General features: G+C 38.8%; 1 protein-coding gene across 1 annotated transcript; it reads right to left on the bottom strand.

The window, feature by feature from the left end:
• Positions 1-1,453: 1,453 nt before the first annotated feature.
• On the bottom strand, positions 1,454-22,888 carry PDCL2 (phosducin like 2). The gene is made up of 6 exons (XM_012758281.3): positions 22,766-22,888; positions 20,009-20,129; positions 19,297-19,387; positions 13,638-13,781; positions 7,692-7,900; positions 1,454-1,640 (listed from the first exon to the last, which is right to left on the bottom strand). The coding sequence occupies exons 1-6, from the start codon at positions 22,769-22,771 to the stop codon at positions 1,486-1,488; spliced, it is 726 nt and encodes a 241-aa protein (XP_012613735.2). The 5' UTR covers positions 22,772-22,888; the 3' UTR covers positions 1,454-1,485.
• Between the last annotated feature and the right edge of the window lie 679 nt (positions 22,889-23,567).

Raw genomic sequence — 23,567 nt, 5'->3', positions numbered from 1 at the left:
AATAAATTCTCATTACCTTACTCAAATCTGTATTTAGGCCAGGCGCAGTGGCTCACGCCTGTAATCCTAGCACTCTGGGAGGCCAAGGTGGGCTGTTTGCTCAAGGTCAGGAGTTCGAAACCAGCCTGAGCAAGAGCGAGACCCCGTCTCTACTATAAATAGAAAGAAATTAATTGGCCAACTAATATATGTATATATAGAAAAAATTAGCCGGGCATGGTGGCACATGCCTGTAGTACCAGCTACTCGGGAGGCTGAGACGGGAGGATCACTTGAGCCCAGGAGTTTGAGGTTGCTGTGAGCTAGGCTGACGCCAAGGCACTCACTCTAGCCTGGGCAACATAGTGAGACTCTGTCTCGGAAAAAAAAAAAATCTGTATTTAACTTTCCTTCCACTTCATGGTTCTCTGCAACCTCTAAGACCCCTAACCACTAATAGCAACAAAGAAACTCCTTCTTGACTCCATGTTAAACTGCCTCAATTCTCACCAATTTATTTTTATAATCCAGGCATTTAAACTTAGTCTAGATTCACTCACAAACAGCAGTGAACATCCATAATTGGAATTATGGGACATCAATACAAACAGAGTAGAAGAATAAAATCTGTTATTGAACTATTATGTGCTGGATTTAGCAACCTTTCTTCTAAAAGTGATGTTCATTATCATGCCAAGATAAAACATCCTGCAGGTCTTTTTCAGTGTCCTGATATTGTATGTTTTCTCTTGTTGAATTCTTTTGTGATTACTATTAAAACATACGTAGTCTCACAGTATATTTTTCTCACCTCTCTTTCTCAGGATTTAGAAACCTACATGTCATATTGTCCTAATGATTCTGTAGTTTAACTATTAGTGAGAATACTTAGTGATTTTCTACCTTAATAACAGAACAATTCAAAACAATAATAATGAATGGGGATGTTATGTACTTTTTAGAATCTGTAAATTATGCTATTAAATGGTTAATATTTTTAGTAGATAACAGATTTCAGAGAAAAAGTATATGGTCATAAATTTTAAAGTTTTCACTGAAGGCTCTGAAATAATAGACACTAAAATGTGTTGACTTAAATGAAACTTCATGGTTCTCTTTCATTATTTTTATGCATAGGCCTCTTTGAAAGTGAGTGGGTGGCAGTGGCTCACGCCTGTAATCCTAGCACTCTGGGAGGCCGAGGTGGGCTGTTTACAGAGAGGATTTGTAAAATTTGTGTTTTGTCCAACATAGGTCAGAAAAAGGATAAGCCAGAGAAAAATAATAAGAGTTTAACACAAATTCTGGCTTTCTCAGAGGCAATGAATATTCTGAAATACCTGAAAAATTTTGAAATGATATATAAGGTATAATTCTAATATATAAATAGAAATAAAATAAATCTATTTGGAAATTTTCTGGTCTCTGATTATAAAGGCAGTAGTAAATAAAATAAAAATTAAAAAGTCAGTAGTAAATACTTTAAAAGCTATTTATTAAATATTTCTATTTGGTATCATTATCACTGTTGGAACTATTACTGTCATCATAAATAGAAGTGTTTCTAATTGAGGATACCATCATATCTACAATGTCTTTTTTGGGGTTTTCTTCCAAATCAGTCTGTATTGCTCCAACTTCTGCTAGCTTCCATTCAAGTTCTGTAATAAACAACCCATCAGTAAGTCAGATATAAATCTTGGGAAAATGAAAAGAATTTCTCATCTATATGAAACAGAAGTTGACAGTAATAAAATTAACATGGAAATGATATATTTAGAACTAGATGACAAAGAAAGTACTACAGTGTCAACATACACAATGGATACAGCAAAGTTATACTTACAGGTTATTACTATTACAATGTGACTTTGTTTTGTGCTGCTAAAATAGAATACCTGAGACTGGGTAATTTATAAAGAATAGAGATTTATTTCTTACAGTTCTGGAGGCTGGAAAGTCCAAGGTTGAGGGGCCTGCATCTGGTGAGGACATTCTTGCTGTATCATTCCATGGTAGGATTTGAGAAGGTGAGAGAAGATGAGCAAGAAAGAGCAAGAGAGGGCTGAACTTGCTTTTAAAACAAACCCGCTCTCAAGATAATAAACCCACTTCTGCCATAATGACAATCCATTCAGAGGGAAGAACCCTCAGGACCTAATCACCATTGCATTGGGGATTAAGTTTCCAACACATGAACTTTGGGGGACACATTTAAACCACAGCATTCTGCCCTGGGTCCAAAATTCATGTCCTTCTCACATGCAAAATACTTCCATTCCATCCCAGTAGTCCCAAAATTCTTGTTCCAGCTTCAACTCAAAAGTCTAAAATCCAGCCGGTGTGGTGGCTCACGCCTGTAATCCTAGCTCTCTGGGAGGCTGAGGCAGGCGGATTGCTCGAGATCAGGAGTTCGAAACCAGCCTGAGCAAGAGCGAGACCCCATCTCTACTAAAAATAGAAAGAAATTAATTGGCCAACTAATATATATATAAAAAAAATTAGCCGGGCATGGTGGCGCATGCCTGTAGTCCCAGGCTGAGGCAGCAGGATCGCTTAAGCCCAGGAGTTTGAGGTTGCTGTGAGCTGGGCTGTCGCCACGGCACTCACTCTAGCCTAGGCAACAAAGCGAGACTCTGTCTCAAAAAAAAAAAAAAAAAAGTCCAAAATCCAGAGTCTTATCTAAATCAGATATTGGCAAGACTCAAAGCAGGATTCATACTGAGGCAAATTTCCCTCTAGCTATGAGCCCATGAAATTAAACAAGACTATCCTATAGTCATAGGATAGACATTCCCATTCCAAAAGGGAGAAATAGGCAAGAAGAAAAGGGTAACTGGTCCCAAGTAAGTCCAAAACCAAACGGGGAAAACAACATTAAGTCCTAAATCTGGAGAAGAATCTCCTTTGATTCGATCTCCTGCATCCTGGGTACACTGGGATAAAGATAGTCCCCAGCCTTGCTCGTGTGGCTTTGCTGGGCCCAGTCTACACAGCAGCTCTCACAGGTTGGAATTTTGTGCATATAGTTTTCCCAGGCTGGAGTTGCATGCTGGTAGCCCTACAGTTCTGGAGTCTCAGGGACTTCCACTAGGCATTGCCCTAGTGAGGACTCTGCAGTGGTTCCACCCTTGCAACAAGTCTCTGCCTGGGCCTCTAGGCTGTTGGTGACATCCTTTGAAATTGACATGGAGGCCATCATGACCTCACAGCTCTTGCATTCTTCCAACCTACAGAATTAGCACCATGTGGACACTGCCGAAGTTTATTGCTTCTACCTTCCAAAGCGGCAGATCAAGCTGTACCTGAGCCATGGCTGGAGTGACCAAGGGGTGCTGTGCTGAAATATGGGAGCAGAGTCCCAAGGTGGCACAGGGCAGCAAATGCTGAGGTACCATAGGCACCTCTCTGGAAACCTCACCTTCAAGGTCCTAGTTTGCCTCAAATATCTCTGAAATGCCTTTAGGGTCATTCTCCTGTTGACTTTCTGAACAGAACCTGGCTTTCTTCTATCCATATTAATCTCTTTGGCAAACAGTCACTTGGCCACACCTTTAGCATTCTCTCCTGAACATGCCTTTTCATTCCTTACATGGCCATGTTGAAATTTTTCAACATTTTTACTTTCTACTTCCCCTTTAATTATAAATTGTGTCTTGAAATCACTTCTCTTTTCTCTCATTTTCCTGTAGGCAGCCAAAAGAAGCCATGCAGCACAATGAAAAGGGCTTACTGGAACCAGTTCCAATGGTTAGATATTCTTCTTCCAGATATCCTAGTGCATTGCTCTTAATTTCTGCCTTCCATAAAATCCCAGGAGATGAACACAGTTCTGCCAAGTTCTTTGCAACTATAAACAAGAATGGCCTTTAGTCCAATCCCCAATACCTTGTTCCTCAGTTCCATCTGAGACCTCATCAGATGGCCTTTCCTGTCTGTATTCCTTCCAGCATTCTGATCACAACCTAAACAATCTCTGGGAAGTTCCAGACTTTCCCTACATCTTCTCTTCTTCTGAATCCTCACCAGAATCGCCTTTAATGTTCCATTCACAGAAATCTAGGCTGCTTCTAGCCTGCTTCTCCAAATTCTTCCAGCTTCTACTCACAACAGTAGTCCCCTGTTAGCCAAGGTTTCGCTTTCTGTGGCTTCAGTTACATACAGTGCAGTATAATAAGATAATTTCAGAGAGAAGGAGAGACCATATTCACATAATTTTTATTATGATATATAGTTATAATCATTCTATTTTATCAGTAGTAATTGTGTTAATCTCTTATTGTGCCTGATTTATAAATGAAACTTTATCATAGGCTTGTATGTATAGGAGAAAACATAGTGTGTATAAGGATTGGTACTATCTGCAGTTTCAGGCATCCACTGGGAGTCTTGGAACATATGCCCCAGAGATGAAGTGGGATTACTGGACCCAGTTCCAAAGCCACTTCCACGTTTTCAGCTATTTGTTATAGTAACAGCCTCACTGGTGTGTACCAATTTTCTGTCTTAGTCTCTGTCGTGCTGCTATAATGGAATGTTACAGATTGGATAATTTACAAAGAAAAGAAACTTCCTTCCCACAGTTCTAAAGGCTGGAAAGTCGAGGAGCCTGCATCTGGACGGGGCCTTCTGGTTGCAGTATCCCATGGCAGAATTTGAGAGGGTGAGAGAGAGAACAAGAAAGAACCAAATTTGTTTTTACAGCAAACTCACTCTAGCAACAACAAACCCACTTCTGCAATAATTAACCTACTTACATGATAACAATATTAATGGCCTCATGACCTAATCTCCTCTTCAGGGTCCCAGCTCTCAACACTGTTGTATTGGGGATTAAGTTTCTAACACATGCACTTTGGGGATACATTCAAATCAGAGTAAAATGTTTATTTTTTCAAATGACTGAAAGTAAATAGTTTAAAAGTTCAGATCAAGAAGCTAGGAAAAGCACAACAAAGTAAAAACCCAAAAAAAAGAAGAAAAAGAGATATAATGAAGAAAAATACTTTAGAGAAAAAGGAAAGTAGAAACAATAGGGACGACCAGCAAAATCGAAAGCTGGTTCTTCGAAGAGACTAATAGACACAACTCAGGCAAAAATGATCACAAGTAAAGAAACCAATTAGCATAAAGAATTGACATGGGACACAACAAAACAATAGCAAGATACCATTTCATGTCCATCAGATTGACATACACAAAAAAGAAAACCACAGGTTGGTAAGACCAAGATCTGGTGAAAATGTGGGTAAATGGGAACCCTCATAAAAATTAAAACTCTCAAAAGATTTTAAAAGTCATGGGACTACTATGAAAAACCGTATGCCAATACATTTGAAAACTTTAATGAGAAAATTTCAAGAAAAATATGAAATTCGAAAACATGCCTAAGACAGAAAGCCTGAATTTGCCAATAACCAAAAAATAGAATTGATAACCAAATATCCCCCATCCTTGGAAATTGATCATTTTGTTAAATTTATTACTAAGTACTTTATAGATGAACAAAAAACATTTATAAGAAAAATTACAAAATATATCTGAAAATCATAAAAGATGACCAAAATAAATGATAAACTGTATCTCATTCATGGATGCAACATTTATTCTTATTAGGGGACTTGAACAGATTATTTGTACACCCATGTTCATAGCAGCATTATTCAAAACTATTTAGGCGAAAGGTAAAAACAACCTAAGTGTTCATCAACAGACAAAGGGATACACAAAATGTGCTTAAAAAGGAAGGAAATTTTGATAACATGCTACAGCATGGATGAGGACATTATGCTGAGTGAATTGTCAGTCACCAAAGGACAAATAATATGACTACACTTATATGAGGTGCCTAGAGCAGCCCAATTCATAGAGACAGAATGTAGAAGGGTGGTTGCCAGGCACTGAAGGCATTGAAGAATGAGGAGTTATTGTTTAATGGGTACAAAGTTTCAGTTACGCAAAAGGAAAAGAATTCTGGAAGTAGATGATGGTGATGGTAGCACAATGTGAATGTCCTTAATGCCATGGAGCTGTACGCTTAAAAATGATTAATGTTATTTATATTAAATTGTATGCTATGTTACACAATTTTTTAAATATACCAATGAATTTCATTGCTATCTCCCTCTCAAGAAACAAAAAGTATTAGATACTCACTAAATTTGTGTTAGCTTTTGCCTTTAAGGAAGCAGGGAAGGAAACAGCACTAGGAACGGAAATACAGGTCACTTCAACTATAACTCTAATGTGTTTTTAAAAAATACGTGAACAGATAGCTAAAGCAAACATGAATACATATTCGCATTTGTTATTTTTGATAATTGCTATGATCTTGAATGCTTGTGTTCCCCCAAACTCCTACGTGGAAATCCTAACGCCCAAGGTTATGTCATTATTGATAAGAGGTGGGGCCTATGGGAGGTGATTCGATCATGAGGGCAGAGCCCTCGTGAATGCAATTAGTGCAGAGAGGCCCAAGGGAGCCTGTTGGACTCTTCCACCATGTGAGGACAGCAAAGTCGCTGTCCATGAAGGACAGGCCCTCACCAAACACCAAATCTGCTGGCACCTTGATCTTAGACTTCTCAGCCTCTAGAACTGTGAAATATAAAGTTTCTTATTTATTAGCCACCCAGCTTACACTGTTTTTGTTACAGTAACCTGAACAGACTAAGACAATAATGATTTTGTGAACGCTTACTATATTATTCCTTGTACTCTTATGTATTAATTTTTTTAATTCAAAAGATAAGCTCCAAGCTAGCAAAACAATGTAGTGAACCAAGGAGGGGCATTAGAGAATGGAAGGAAAAGGGTGAAATTCTGGAACAATTAAAGCATTGGAGGTCTCAATAAGGCCTACAACAGTTTTTAGAGAGTGACAGAGTGAAAGAATACCTGTTGAAAACAGCCATCCGCAATGGCTTTAACCCGATGGTGAGAGGAAACGATTTTTAGTTTCATAAAATGGAGTTAAAGCAGTTCCAAAAAATGAATAGACCAAATAAATGGCTTTAGGAAATAAAAATAATTAAAGAAGATAAAAATATAAAATCTTGTGCTGTGTGCCATGAAAAAGAAAATAATAGGAGACATGGTCTCTGTACTTTTTAGGGAGACTCAAAGGGAATTGATTAATCAACAAAATCAGGTAGCATGTGAATAAGTGAAAAATTAGTTGTATAGAGAATATATGCTATAGAAATTCGGTAGAGAAGAGAGAGGCAGAATACGAATTGGTCCAGGGTTACAAAATGGGGTAAATGAAAATTGAGGAGATCCATGAAGGTATAAGTTTAGACAAGTAGAATAAAGAAAGGTAGGGTATTTTAGGTACAAGCAAAGAGTGTGTAACAAAGTGTGATGGCACAAATGAGTAAGGTATGACTGTGGGTAGTGAATGAAAACCAGTCCAGCTGAAGCAGAAACTAGAAAGCACTGAGAAATAAGGTTGGAAAGCTCAGCTGAGCTTCTAAAGCAGAAGATTCTAAATTTTTAATTTATTTGAGACAAGGGACTGTAAACCATTTTAAGCAAAGGGTATTATAAGAGTATTATTGTAGGAAGATTAATCTGGAGGCATACAAGAAGAGAGTAGAAGCAAGGTAAAAAAATGTACTGTATTAAGGAAATAAACCTTCAAGTTACTTGTTAATTTACAGAAGTTTTCACCCATTATTTTTATAGGCAAAATTTGAAAATAACATCATTACCTTCTAGCTTGAGATTTATCCCTCCACATTCTATAATTCCAATGAACTTGCCTTCTATCTGACCATTTTTATAAACAAAAATTGTTGGCAAACAATTGTCATGGTAGTGTTGAATACAGCTATTCACGATGGCTTTAACAAATTTAGTTTCTGGAAACTTTCTTGCTAGACGACTAAGATGCTGGTTAACCAACAAACACATTGGAATACTAAAAAGAGAAATAGTACACAGAATATCTTTAGGAAGCATATCACTCATCTCAGTCTATTAAAATAAGTGAAACATTCCCATGACAAAAATATATTTTAGATAGTTTTTGATGTAAAAGCGTATCATTTTCATCCTCTGCAGTTACCGTAAGCAACGATGACTATATGTAGAGTCCTCTGACTTTTGTTGCAAACACCATCATAGCCTGGGAATGAAGCTAGCTACGATGGGAATCTGATGCCTAACTTAGGCAGACTACATCCAATTAGCATCAGTTTACTTCAGGCCAGTCCCCAGTTTGTAGGTGACATGAAAAAAAAAAAAAAAAGCAACAACAAAACAAAAACAGGACATTTCTAGGGAATCCTTGGCAGATCCGAGTTGAAACAAAGCGATCCTAACTCCTGTGACCATCATGAGCTTATTTCTACATAATGAGATTACCACATCCAAAGTTTCTTGTTTCAGACTTCCTTGATTTTCCTGACTCCAGCAAACTTCCTCTTCAATCTTTGGCAACCCATTCCGTGCCACAGCCTAGTCCATTATCCAAAACTATTCTTCTGTGGAACATTTCTCTGTTGGTTATTCTGCTTCCCTCTTTTCCTATTTTCTTATCTTTTCTTCTCTAAAGACTCTTTCTCCTCCATTTTGCATAAACATATTCAAGTTACTAAACCTTAAAAAAACAAAAATCCCTTACAACCTCTGTGTCTCTTTCTCTTAATAATAACTACTTTGTCTCCTTCTGATCACAGCCCAGAGGAAAAAGAAAAAAAAAGTCTCTATGTTTTGCTCACCTTCCTTCTTGAACCACTCTCCTCCCCTTTTGGCTTCTGTGATAACACTTTCTATCAATTTCCTCTTTATCTTTCTGACTTCCTTCTTCTGTCTCTGCCTCAAATGTAGATGATCCTTATGACTATATCCTGACCCTCGTCTCATTCTAGACACATTCACTGAGCAATCTCAACCATTCCAATATCAATCTCTCTCTTTTCACACCAAAAAAAAATCTAATCTTTCTCCTATATTTTCTTAGGTTGGCACTCGGTACAAAAATCTCCCTTGCTTCTACAACACCTAATCAGTAATCAAGACATATTGATCCTACCTCCTTATGTCATATCTTTCCTCTCCTCTCTTTGTCCATTGCCTAACTCCTCTCCTTTCTTATCTGAGCTACATCATGTTGCCCCAAATGGTCTCTGTGTCCAGTCCTGGCTCCCCACATTCATCCTGGACCCTGCTTACAGAGGGAGCTCAGCATGAAAATCCCACTGGGTAACCCCACGGCTCTGTCCCTCTCCCAACCTTAAAACCCCTTCAATGGCTCCTCACTGCTTTTAGGATAATGTCTGGATTCCTCAGGTGGCCTTCAAGGGTCTCCATGGCCTGGGCCCTGCCTACCTCTCCAGCATCATTCTCTGTCTGCCACCACATTGCACCACATGATTTAGCCAGATCAAGCCCCACTAAGCACCACAGTGCCTCTTACATCCATATCTTTATTCGAGCTGCATACTCTATCTAAAATACCCCATTCATCCTATATACTTCCTTTAACCCTATATACCCAGAGAAACTTTTCTTGTTTTTTGATGCCAAGACCAAGAATGACTTACCCTATAGAACTTTCCATACTTCCCTCCTCCAAAAGTAGAACTCGCCACTCCTGTCTCCAGTGCCTTTCCTCTACTCTGTGTAGACTTCAACCATAGAACCTAAAAGACTTTATTATTATATGTAATTGTTCCCTCTACTATACTGAAATGTACATAATGTCAGAGACAGCCTTTGAATCCACAACATCTACAATATTCTCAGAGATCCTCTTAATCCTAGCTGATGTTACATATCAGTATATGGAGGAAGAAGCTAAGAAAAGCAAATTAAATGCAGTACTTGTTTAATTTACATTTCAGAATAGATGTATATCATTTCTCTGGACAATTATAACTTGCTACCCATCTAGATACTGCTTTATTTTCATTGGTGGCCTACTGAAAGTAATACTAGAGAAACATATACTGCCCAATTTAAGTACCAGTTTTCCACACAAAGCAATGACATAAATTGACTTCGTGAGTTTAAGTTTTCCACAAATAGGTTAAATGAATCCCCTAATATCTAGTTCAGAGAAACGTTATCATTACTGTCAGGATGAAAGCTCAGTCAGTGGTATGACAGACACTTGTGAGGTGGGTCAGTAGTGCAAATCGCAGAAGGCAGGTGGGCACTGGTGGTAGCCGTGAAAAGCATGCAACTGAGAGAGCTGGCTTAACAAACGATGGTTCAGGGGGAAAGGGCTTGCCTCAAGACGGTTCTGACCACAAGTGGTAGGGGAACAAATTTGGTGTTGGAGTGCAGGGGCCAGAATTCTTAACCCCAGAAGAGCTATAAAATATTAAGCTGACCTCAGACATCACAAAACAAGTTAAGGGCCTATTTATGGTGTTCAATTTTTAAAATATGCACTTAGGTATACGAATAATATAAAATTATTATTTTATATTATTTTACCCACACTAGAATTTGGGTACAAGTGTAAGATTTGATAAAACCAGAAACAAGACTGACTTTCATCTAAGCCACTAGGCTCGGTGGCCTAGGTTGAGTTAGATCCCTCTAAGGCTGTGGTCCCCAACCCACGGGCCACCAACCAGTTCTGGTCAGTGGCCTGTTAGGAACGGGACCACACAGCAGGAGGTGAGGAGTGGGTGAGTGATAGAAGCTTCATCTTTATTTACAGCCACTCCCCATACCCCTACCCCTGGTCCATGGAAGAACTGTCTTCCACAAAACTGGTCCCTAGTGCCAAAAGTTTGGGGACCACTGCTCTAAGGCACCTTAAGAGGGCTGAGCTTTCATTTGCATGAAAAGTAGGCCCAATCCTATAAATTTAATGGCAAAGAGCCATTAAAATTATAAGAATTAAGAGTCTAGTAAAAGAACTGTCACTCTCCTATAAAATGTATAGAAGGTAGCTAAAAACACAAATTCGTTTAACAGTTATACTTTATGATATTAAAAAGTTATGAGGGAGCTTGGTGCATGGCATATGCCTATAAACCCAGCTAGTAGGGAGGCTGAGGTGGGAGGATTGCTTGACCCAGGATTTTGAGTCCAGCCGGGGTGACTTAATGAGACCCCATCTCTGAAAAACTGTTTTTAAAAAGTTATGAGGAAATCTATTGTTAAAAACTAGATTTTTCTAAAGAATATTTGCAACACAAATAATGATTTCTTATTTTATAAATTTGATTATAGATTAATTTTCTTAAAATATATGTTTTATACCAACACATGAATTTTTTAATGTCCAAAAAACCAATATTTTATGTGGCCCCCAAAAAAACCTTCTGAGTAGGTCACAAATACTTGAAGTATTATGAAACCATATCCTTACTCTTTGAGTCTATCAAAGCATATGACAATCTGAAGCAGACTAAAAACACATTCAACCTCTCTATGAATTTTTGAAAATCGTTTGTCAAAACTAGTAACTTATCTAGAAGTAACCATTAAAGTAAATAATTTTATTTAGCAGCAAAAGGACAGTCAGGGGAACTACTTCAGTAAATAACATTTACTGCAAACAGAACCCAGGTTTGTAAATGTCAATGTTTCTCATCATCCTTTGTGAGACCTACGACCAGCAACGCCGACAACTTGGTTTAACCAAGGAAGTGGTACCGGTAAAATGAGAATGTGATTCTTTTTAAGACTTTAAAACAACTTAAAAATTAATCTACTGAGAGATTTGGTTACAACAAAAGTTAACTTTTACGGGGCGTTTTCATTCATGGGCATGCTGTCCTATCAAAATTTGACCGAGGTTAGAGCTGGAACCCATACTACTAAGTGAAGTATCCCAAGAATGGAAAAACAAGCACCAGATATATTCTCCAGAAAACTGGTATTAACTGAGTAGCACCTAAGTGGACACATAGGTACTACAGCAATAGGGTATTGGGCAGGTGGGAGGGGGGAGGGGGACGGGTATATACATACATAATGAGTGAGATGTGCACCATCTGGGGGATGGTCATGATGGAGACTCAGACTTTTGGGGGGAGGGGGGAAATGGGCATTTATTGAAACCTTAAAATCTGTACCCCCATAATATGCTGAAATAAAAAAAAAAAAAAATTTGACCGAGGAATTGGTGAGCTGGTAAACAGTAGGGCTGTAATTTGCATAAAACCGCTCTGTATGAATTGCATAATTTGCATAAATCGCTCTGTATGAACTTCTCTAAGGACCTAAAGAGATGAATTTCTCTAAGGGCCTTAAGATGAGGACGGGAAGGGCTGCTGTCATGGCCTCTGTCCCTGGAGCAGTTGACAGCTCTGCGGCAGAGGAGCCAGGACCTAAAGCTAGAGGAGGGGCTGTTTCAATGGGGGAAACAGTTGGGGAAAAGTCTACTCTCTCCAGGCATTGTACCAGGCTTGTGAGGCCTAGGGACCTTGGGTTATACTTAGTACAACCAGGCATTTTAAAACTAATTGCCTTGGAGGAATGGGGAGTACAGGAGAACTGCTCTATTCAAAGTGACTTAAGAGACAGGCTATATCTAAAATATGCAGCGTGATCCTTGATTGACTCTTTGTTAAACAACTACATGTATTTATTAAAGATATACTGAAGTCAGTTGGGAAAATTTTAGTAAGGATTAAGTGTTAGATGCTATTAGAGATTACTGTTAATTTTGTTAGGTGGGAAAATGGTATCGTGGTGATGTAGAAGAACGCTCTTGAAGAGGTTCGTAGTATGCCACTCCAAAACATGCCGCTCTGGCCTAAGGGTTATTTTGAACTAAGGGCAACTGAGAAGAAACAGACGCAACACTCCCTGCCCTCCCCCTCTTCTACCAGGAAGAGCAGGGCATTCTTAATCATTAGAGACAACTCTAGGCTCTTGCCAGCCCAGAGAGGCACCAGAGGAATCTACATAACAAACCTTGCTAAAAACAACCTTCATCTTCCATCAGTTTCACCCATGTGTCTTCCTGTCCACAATCTGCCACCCCTAGAAGCTCAAAGTCACTTTCCTTTTTGTTGTCGCTTCTCTACAAACTTATAGTTCTTTTGTTAAGATGCTATATAAGCCCAAGTTCTAACCACCCCATTGAGCTACTTATCATTGAATTCTCCAGTTGTATATATGTTTTTTCTTATTAATCTGCCTTTTGTCAGTTTAATTTGCAGGGCATCAGCCAATGAACCTAAGATGGGTAAGAATTCTTTTTTCTCTCTCCAACATCCTTATGTTTTAAAGATACATGCTGAAACACACAGGAATAAACCATCATGCTGTGTGTAATTTACTTTGAAATGGTTCTGCGGATGAAAATACACACACACAGTGGTATAATAGGCAAAAGGGCCATTATTACGTATATGCAGTAGGTATTTAGAGTGCTCATTTTATCATTCTTTCTACTTTTCTGTATTTTTGAGATTTTTCCATAATAAGTTTTAAACTAGCTAGCAGAGTACTTGTTTTTCTAAGAAGTGTGACTAATTCTTTAAATTAAAAATAAAATATTTTAAAATACCTGATTTAATCCCTAAGGCCAATGACTATCAAAAACTCTATAGATGTATGTATAATATATACACATTTCTATTTTCCTGAGTATTCCTTGTTATATGCTTTGTAGAATCTTAAAACCAGAAATATGTCTTTTAAAACATTAGGACATTTACATTTTGAAATGCTAACGTAATTACCTTGATCTGTATAGATGAATTATAACCCACACATCTTTTTCTGCATTTGTGACTTCATTCACATACTGATTTCCAGAAATTTCTCTTAATTCCCCAAATTTTTGTTTTTTCATAAGACATTTCCATTCCTGTAACCGCTTTTCTCTAATAATTAAAAAATGAAATTAAGTTACATGAGAATTGTCATATTCTTAAAGTCATTCTCATATGCAGTAACTATTTAGAGCAACGAATATAATGCCCATATATATCAAACACTATAAATGATACGGTAACCGGTAATAATATTATGAAGCCAATTTTTTAATATGGGAATTTGTGTTTCTATGGATATTGAAAAGTATGAGAAGTTTGCTATTGACTTTTAAATTTATTTATATTTAGTACTAGGTAGTAATCATAGCTATAGAGAGTTTATTTAGACATTGGGCCAACAAACTCTCATGTACAAGTTAAATACTTTTTAGAAGACAATATCCATAATAATATCTGACATTTATCGAATGCTTACCATGTTGCCAGGCACTATTTTAAGTGTATCACATTAACTTAATCCTTGCAAAAATGTTACTAAATCAGTGCTATTATTATCCCCATTGATACGTTTGTAACTATCATGCTAAGCTGACCTTCAGTCCAAACTCTTTGTGAATATTTCCAATTACTTGTTATAAACATAAATTTATTCAAGGTAGAGAGGTGGAAGAGGAGAGTAATTATGAGCTCTAAGGTCAGACTAAACTGGTTTTAAATGCCAGATCCAATACTTATTAACAGCATGAACTTTAACAAGTTATTTAAATTCTCTAAACTTCAGTTTCCCCAGCTGTACATGGGAACAATACTAATAACTACTTACATGGGATCGTTGAGTATTAAATGAGATAATATATATAAATTTCTTAGCATGGTGCCTAGCACACAGTGAACATTCAATAAATGTCACCTATTTATTCATCCATAGAAAACCTTAAAACTTTGTTGTTTTTTAAACAAAATCCCTCTCAAAATGTATATACTTTGATAATTTAGCTATTGAATGCCTGATTCACCAAGCAAACCCAAATGGTTTCTGACATGTCTGCAAGTTTCTTAACATTTAGTGATTCTATACCTCTAAATTTGCTGGGGGTACTTACTCCCTTTCTTTCTCTGTATATAAATTATATTTTCTTATTTTGTGTATTATTTTTTTATTTTTTATTTTTTTTTGAGACAGGGTCTCACTCTGTTGCCCAGGCTAGAGTGAGTGCTATGGCATCAGCTTAGCTCACAGCAACCTCCAACTCCTGGGCTCAAGCCATCCTCCTGCCTCAGCCTCCCGAGTAGCTGGGACTACAGGCACACACCACCATGACCAGCTAATTTTTTCTATATATTCTTAGCTGGGCAATTAATTTCTCTCTATTTTTAGTAGAGACGGGGTCTCGCTCTTGCTCTTGCTCAGGCTGGTCTCCAACTCCTGACCTTGAGCGATCTGCCCGCCTTGGCCTCCCAAAGTGCTAGGATTACAGGTGAGAGCCACCGCACCCTGCCTATTTTGTGTATTCTTGATGCAGAGAATGCACTGATGCACAGAATTCTTCACCCTGTAGAGACTGCCCTTCTGAGGGCTAGCTAGAGCTAATTCCTAGAGCTAGCAAACCTTCACCAGAGAGCATGCTCTTCAAACACAAACCAACCAATCTGCAGCCCATATACTCCACCACCTCCCCTTTATCAGACTGAGCCACTGCCCTACCCCCGAATCCCCCTCCCCCTGCCCTAATCATCCCGGGGCCAGGTACCAGGCAACTAGAGACAGCCCCTACAGCCCAGAGCCCACCAAAATTACTCAGACTAGCCAATCCTAACTCCTCTTATTTTGCCTTGCCTTGCATTTCCCATGGTAAGCACAATCAAGACTTGTGCCCAAGCTTTCCCCTTGCTCCTTCTGACTCCCGACCAGTCCGGGTGCTTTGCTGAATGGCCCTGTGTGGCCCTGTGTGGCATGGTGTGCCCCCTTCCCCTTGGGAACCGTGAGCCACAAACTGTCCTTTCAATGGCAGTCGTCACCTGACACACCTGCATGAAAACAAAATTCCGCACACGGCCTCATTTCCCACGTTCGGAGCATGTCAAGTGGAACCTCTCCCTTCGCATAACCAGTAATCCAAGCGAAACGAAGCCCGGAGGAGCAGGCCAGGGGGAGTAACCCAAGGCTAGGGCCCTCTCGTGGCTTTCAAAGGGAAGTCCTGCGATTGTCCCTCTACTGGCCCAGATATTCAGAACCGAGAGTTACTTCAAAGGTCTTTGGGAGCCCTTCATTGTTTACACTGAGAATTTAGTGTCACCCTCACTAACTTCCCTCAGTTTGATCTTACTGGCTTAGTATCTTTCAGAAATTTCAAAATGTTCTTCTTCCAATAATGGCCCTATAACCTACTTAATGGTGCAACTATCAACTATTTTTCTCCTTCCTCCCCTCTTTCACCTCCCACTTCTTCTCATTTTTCTTTATTATTTCAATGGAATTGGGCGGGGGAGAAGGGTAAAACACAGGGACGGGCTAGGTTTGCCAGTAGGAAGTCACATAGTGTTGTTGTTTTTTTTTAACCTGCATTTTACCTGCATTTTTTACCTAAAAATCGTATCAGTTGGGATTCAGTTGCATAAGCAGAAAGTTCTCTAGCTATTTTAGACAGGAAGTAGCTTGATCTAGGGAATTAAGTGCTTTCCAAACCGAATGGAAAGACGGAAGGAACAGGTTCTAGGCTGGGCTACCGGGAATGACTCCCAGAACAACGTTGCAAAACTGGTCTTCTCAGGCTTTCTCTACTGCAATCTGGAAACTGGGAATCTGGAACTACTATTCCATTGTTGGCGCTAGTCTTAAACTACTCTGACAATCAGAAAGCCAGTGTAGCTGCTGTCTCCCCTAGCAATAATCTGTTGCCAGAAGGGTGGCTCTAAAACCATGGTGCCAATCTAAAACCATGATGCTTTGTGTGCTAGCACTTCTTTCTCCACTTAATTTAGTTTTGAGTTTGAATCTCCTTTGAATGTGTTCAACAGAACCTAAATCACATTCCTTACCTTTGCTGCAATAAAGTCTGAGAAATGCAGTTTTAGCTCTTTAGCTTCCATGGTACTGGAACATACTCCAAGAGAAAAGTGTTTATCAGGGAGCCAGTTTAGCGTATCTGCCATAAAAAAATATACTGCAGATATGTTTACGGGTACATATAGTGGTTTTTCATCCTTTTAGCTACAAGAGCTTCTGAGTTGATTCACTTGTTATTTTATAAGTTAATTATTTATATAATAGCAATTTGTCCCTTTTTTGAATATTATATTTTTCATTTCTTTATTCTGTCCTAAGGCAGTGACTAGGACATATAGTATGATATTTAATAACAGAGATGATAGTGTATAACTAACTCATCTTGTTCTCATAATTCATAGTTACTTTTTTTTTTTTTTTTGAGACAGAGTCTCACTTTGTTGCCTAGGCTAGAGTGAGTGCCGTGGCATCAGCCTAGCTCACAGCAACCTCAATCTCCGGAGCTCAGCAATCCTCCTGCCTCAGCCTCCCGAGTAGCTGGGACTACAGGCATGCGCCACCATGCTCGGCTAATTTTTTCTATATATGTATTAGTTGGCCAATTGATTTCTTTCTATTTATAGTAGAGACGGGGTCTCGCTCTTGCTCAGGCTGGTTTCGAACTCCTGACCTCCAGCAATCTGCCCGCCTCGGCCTCCCAGAGTGCTAGGATTACAGGCGTGAGCCACTGCGCCCGGCCTATAGTTACTTTTAATGTTTCTTAAAATACATATCAAGTAAAAAGTTCCATTGTTCTAGCTTACTAATAGTTTTAGAAAATATTTTCTTGCTGTTTTGTTTTTGCTCTAAATGAGAAATTTGCTTTAAATTGGCACTATCAAGATAATTTCCTCTTCTTAAGAACAAGTAATATTTTGAAAGCCAATAGGTTCAGGTACAGAAATGAAAATAATGTCATAATTTGATGGCAGCTAGATTTGTGATTTTCATGTGGAATATGTAAGTAAAGGAAGTTACATTTATAGTATTTCTCTTTAATCTCTGTTGCAGGGACTAGTCGGGTGATCATTATTATAGCTTCTTCTGGGGAAGGTACAATTGCCAGGAAGACTACATTTGTCAGCTTCCCTTGCAGTTAGATTAGGGTCATGAGACTAGATTATAGCCGATGGAACATGAGTGAAAGTGATATGTCTAATTCTATGACTCATCCCTAAAATGTCCCATGGGACCTTTCATACTGTCTCCCTAACCCACAGAGCAGGAGATAAAGGATTCCAAGATACTATTGCCCCTAATGAATAGAGCCCAGGTCCATAATCATTGCCTGGAAAAGAGCTGCTTAGGATAATTGTAAGATATGCATCAAAAAGTTGTGCAACCATCACCACTGTCTAATTCAAAAACATTTTCATCACTACAAAATAAATGCAGTATCTATTCCCAGTTACTTCCTATTTCTCCATCCCAAGCCCTGGTAACCAATAATCTTTCTGTCTCTATGACTTTTTGTGATTAGTTTCTTTCCCTTAGAATGATGTTTTCAAAGTTTATTCATGTTATAGAACATATTGATATTTTATTTTATTTTATGTTTGTTCCCCTTTCTCCACATCCTAATCAGCATTCATTATTGTCTTTTTGATAAAAGAAAGCCATTTTAACTGGGGTGAGATGATATCTCATTGTAGTTTTGATTTGCCTTTCTCTAATGAATAACGATGTCTAGCATTTTTTCATATACTCATTGGTCATTTGTATGGCCATTGGTCATTTCTCTTTTGAGAAATGTCTATTGAGATCTTTTGCCCCTTTTGTCACTGGATTATTTGATTTCTTCCTATGGAGATGTTTGAACTCCTTATATATTCTAGTTATTAATCCCTTGTCAGAAGGTCAGTTTGCAAATTTTTCCTCCCATTCTGTGGGTTGTCTCCTCACTTTGGTGACCGTTTCCTTTGCTGCACAGAAGTTTTTTAGCTTTATGTGATCCCATTTGTCCCAATTCTGCTTTGGTTGCCTGTTCCAAAAGCAGATTTTAGCAAGCAGAAGAAAAAAAATCAGCAAACATAAAGATAGAACAATTGTAATGATCAAACCTCCTCAACAAGGAAACAACAACAAAAGGACGAAGGAAAGTGAATAGGACCTGTAGGGTGCTATCGAGCAGACCAACATACCCATTTTGCAAATCCCAACAGGAGAGGACAGAGAGAAACGGGTAGAAAGAAGATTGAACGAAATTGTGGCTGAAAACTTCCCAAATTTGATGAACTACGTGAATCTACAAATCCAAGAGGTCCAACACACTTCCAAGCACAATTAACGCAAGGACACCCGCGTGGCGACACATCATAATCTAACTGTTGAAAGGCAAATACAGAGAATCTTGAAAGCAGCAGGAGAGAAGCCAGTCATCACACATAAGGCATCCTTAATAAGACTATTAGGCAATTTCAGAACTTTGGAAACCAAAAGGCAGTGACTTAATATATTGAAAGCGCTGAAAGAAAACAACTGTCAGCCAAGAATTCTATACCTGGCAAAAGTATGCTTAAAGAATGAAGGAGAAAATTCATTTAAAAATTCATCAGCAACCCAAATGAATCACTGTACCTGTATGTTTCAATAGCTCGCATATCTTCTTCATCGAATTCATCCTCAGCTTCCTTCAATTGTGCAAGGGTCATCTTTTCATATGGCTTAACTAAGGCAACATAAATTGTAGATAATCAAATTGTTTGAAAATGATTCTTACTTTATGGCCAATGTCCAGAACAAACAGTATCTTAGATAAATGGAGATCAAGAATATCATAAACAAACTTAAAGCAGCCGGCCACAAAATAGCTTTTAATGATATTTTATATTATATTTTATATTATAAATAGCTTTATATTTATATTGTAATGTTATTACTCCCTCAAAGTTCACAGAACTGACAAGCCACATTTAAAAGTAGATGTGAAAATCAATTAGACAACTTAAGTTTAGATTTCCCCCAAGTGCCTGGAAATCCTGACAAATAATCCATACTATAGAGAATGATCAAAATAGAAGGTAATCACAAGGTAGAGGGATTATGGTGGAAGAAGACAGCTCACTAGGTTACATATCTAGTGCTATTTTAGTGTTTGTATTAACTAGTACGTGATTTTCAACATGTGAATTAGCCATTTTAGGTCAGTATCCTAATTTTGAATAGTAGGGAGGTTTATATTAAATTATTTCTAATATTCTCTCTCTCTCTATGTTCGTGAAATATGGTATTACTACCTTAATTGTATTTATTACCCCTTTCATCCAGCCCACCAAATGCACCACTGTACCCATTGCTTCTTTCTGTAAACGCAAAACCATTTCTTCAATTTCATCTTTTGGCTCTTCTTTTGGAGGAAGAATACCAAAATCTCTTAAAATTTCATTCCATTCTGTATCTTCATTGGGATCCTACACAAAAGAAAAGAAAATCTATTAACATAGTTGTGCATTTTAATATGTATTTGTAAAATTGACTGATATGTAGCACTTTCAAGTATGCAATTGTTCATGAACTCTAAGGACAAGAAGTTTTAAAGAATAAAGCAAAGTGACCTACTTTGTCCTACTTCTTGGTACTAATGTGATTACATGTTACAATGAAAACTTTAACAAAAAAATCAACTTAGAACACATATATCAAATATTAAGAAAATAAACTCGTAAGTCATAGAAAATTCGCTGATGACTATAGAGAGCAAAACCAATTCACATCATGCAAAAATACAGTTTGGTTTCTGTTTCTACATAAGTATTCAATCCTTCAGATGAACTTACTTCTATTTTCAGCTACACTATTTTATCAATACATTCCCTCTAGCAATGCACAGGGTTCCAATTTCTCCACAACCTTATCAACACTTTTGTTATTTTCTGGTTTTCTATTATAACCACCCTAGTGAGTATGAAGTGGTTTGTCATCCTAGTTTTGATCTGCATTTCCCCAATGATTAGTGATGTTGAGCATTTTTTCATGTGCTTATTGGCCATTTGTATATCTTTTTTGAGAAATGTGTATTCAAGTTTGTTTTAGGCCATCTTGTGCTGGTATAACAAAATACCTGAGGACTGGGTAATTTATAAAGAACAGAAATTTAATTCTCAGAGTTCTGGAGGCCGGGGAGTAGAAGATCAGGGGAGTAGAAGATCAAGGCACTGTCATGTTCCATTGCCTGGTGAGGGTCTGGTCTCTGCTTCAAAGATGGCACCTTGAATACTGTCCTCTAGAGAGAAGCGATGCTGTTTCCTCACATAGCAGATACAGAATAGCAAAAAAAGGGACAAACTACCTCCATCAAGCCCTTTTATAAGGGCAGCTAATTCCATTCACAAGGTAGGAGACCTCATATCTCAGTCACCTCTTAACAGTCCCACCTCCCAATACTCTCAGACTGGAAGCACCTGGATTTTGAAGAGGACACATTCAAACCATGGCCAAGTCCTTTGCCCATTTTTAAATTGGGTTGTATTTTGTTGTTGTTGTTGTGTTTTAGGAGTTCTTTATGTAGTCTAGATATTATCCCGTTATCAAATACATGATTTGCAAAAATTGTCTCCCATTCTGTGGGTTGTGTTTTCACTCTCTTGATGGCAACTTCCAATGCACAAAAGTTTTAAATTTGGTAAAGCCCAATTTATCTATTTATCCTTTGTTGTTTGTGCTTTTGGTGTCACATCTAAGAAATCATTGCCAAATCCACTGTTATGAATCTTCCCCTTGCATTTTCTTTCAAGAATTTCCTAGCTTTAGCTATAGGTCTTTGATCCATTTTGAGTTAATTTTTGTATTATAATCTAAAGGATTGAACTTCATCTTTTGCATGTGGATTATCTGGTTTTCTCAGCATCATTTGTTGAAAAACAAAAACTGGCCTTTCCTCATCGAATGGTCTTGGCAGCCTTCTTAAAAATCATTTGAAAATATGTGTGGGTTTATTTCAAGATCTCTCTTCTATTCCATTGGTCTATATATGTGTCTTCATGTCTTCATCAAAAGCACACTATTTTGATTAAGGTAGCTTTGTATCAAGTTTTAAAATCAGGAAGCAAATGTCCTCCTACTTTGTTTTTCTTTGTCAAGTTTTGGCTATTTGGGGTCCCATGACAGTCCCTATGAACTCTGGGATTGGTTTTCCTGTTTCTGCAAAAAAAAAAAAATTGCATTTTAACAGGATTGCACTGAATCTGTAGATCAATTTGGGTAATACTGGCCTCTTGACAATATTAAGCCTTCTAGTCCACGAACATGGTATATCTTTTCACCTACTTATGTATTTTTAAATTCCTCTCAGCAATGTTTTGTAGTTTTCAGCATCAAAGTCTTTTGCTTTCATGGTTAAGTCTATTCCTAAGTATTTTATTCTTTTTGATGTTATTGTAACTGGAACTGTTTCCTTAATTTCATTTCAGAGTGTTCATTGCTACTGCATAGAAATGTCTTTATCAAAATAAAATTTTAAGGTCACTTTTTATTGTTTATTTCTCCTTGCAGATATTTTGAAACAGGTCTTTTATTTTTATTTTCACACTAAGCAGTTCACACACACCCCTCCCTGTTGGCATGTGCACGGAAATAAACCCTTTATTCGTGGCAACCCTCCCTGTCTCAGTAATTGGCTTTCTGTGTTGCGGGCAACGTTGAACCCCCTTGTGGGTTTGGTAACAGTGTGGGGAGGACAATTAGATTGAATTACCCGTGGGGCTAACGTTAGGAGTCTATTTTCTCAAGTCGAAACAAGCGCAGCAAGATTTGTAGGATTCAGGTGTGAAACGCAATACCCAGCAGCTCTGAACGTTCCCTCCAGCAGCAAACCCACGTCTGGAAGGCTGAAAAAAAATGGCATGCTCCTAGAGTTGATCTGAATTTCCCTCAGAACTAGACAGGGACGCACGCAAAATGCAGCACTTGCCAAGAACAAATGTTAGGACCTGACCTAAACCTAACTTCCGTGGCCGCCGCCCTCCCCATTGGTGTCGCTCAGCCTCGGGCCCGCAGGAGACGCACCTGGGCGAGCGCTCCAGTGTCACCCAGTGGCCTGCGCCCTCACCTGCATGGTGTTCTGCTCTGCCCCTCACGCGCCAGGACCGTCCTGTCGCCCCGAGGTGCTCCGGGCTGAGCCCCGCAGCCTCCGCAAGGCGGGAAGAGAGCCAGCTGCAGGCCTAGCGGTTTCCAACGCCCATCTGGGAGCAGGAGGGGAGATCAAAGGCGTCGACGCACCTGTGCCACGTGCCGCTCTGTTGCCGGGCAACCCAGATGCGGAACCTAGGAGACGGCTGGGAGTACCGGTGCCCTAGGTCCCCGAGCTTCTTCTACACCAAGCAGTGCCTTTCCTGTTCGCTGCGAGCCCCCGGCTGCTGGCGTTCCTCTCCCCTTCCCTCCACCACCACCCCCAGATCAACCAGCTGTCTCCCAGCCTCTGGGTCCCTCCCAGCCCTGAGTCCTGTCTCCACGGAGAAATAACAGACTCCTGGGATGGAGAACCCTTCAGAGGAGGAGTTCTTAACCTGGGACCATAGACTATATTTGGGTAGATTTTAGGGGACACCTAGCTGCCAGCCCCCAAGCGTACATTTTTTCTGGACTTAAGGACTTTTGCTTTCATCAGATTCTCAAATGGGACCCTAGGCTCCCCACCTCCACCTTAAAAACCCAATGGTCCAATCCTTTAACTAATGTAGCTTCAGTTGGTATTCACATTCTAAGGTTGGTACCTCTTGGACATTCTGGTATTTATAAGAGCTGGTGATTTTGTCACTGCAAATCCAAATAGGTAAACTAAAGTAGCTCATTAATACTCTCAACTGTCTATGAGTGCCCTTAATGAAAATATAATAAAAGCATGTGTGCCA

Source organism: Microcebus murinus, chromosome 26 (genome assembly GCF_040939455.1).
Source record: "Microcebus murinus isolate Inina chromosome 26, M.murinus_Inina_mat1.0, whole genome shotgun sequence".
Classification (NCBI taxonomy): Eukaryota; Metazoa; Chordata; class Mammalia; order Primates; family Cheirogaleidae; genus Microcebus; species Microcebus murinus.
This window is presented reverse-complemented; position numbering and strand designations above follow the sequence as displayed.

Bases quoted from the DNA above. Each gene is read 5' to 3' on its own strand.
- PDCL2 (XM_012758281.3), bottom strand. The intron at 19,388-20,008 runs GTACAGTGGTGC...ATGTTGCCTTAG, and splicing joins TTTACAGAAAGAAGCAATGG to TTAAGCCATATGAAAAGATG. The intron at 1,641-7,691 runs GTAATGATGTTA...TGTTTATTACAG, and splicing joins GATAAATCTCAAGCTAGAAG to AACTTGAATGGAAGCTAGCA.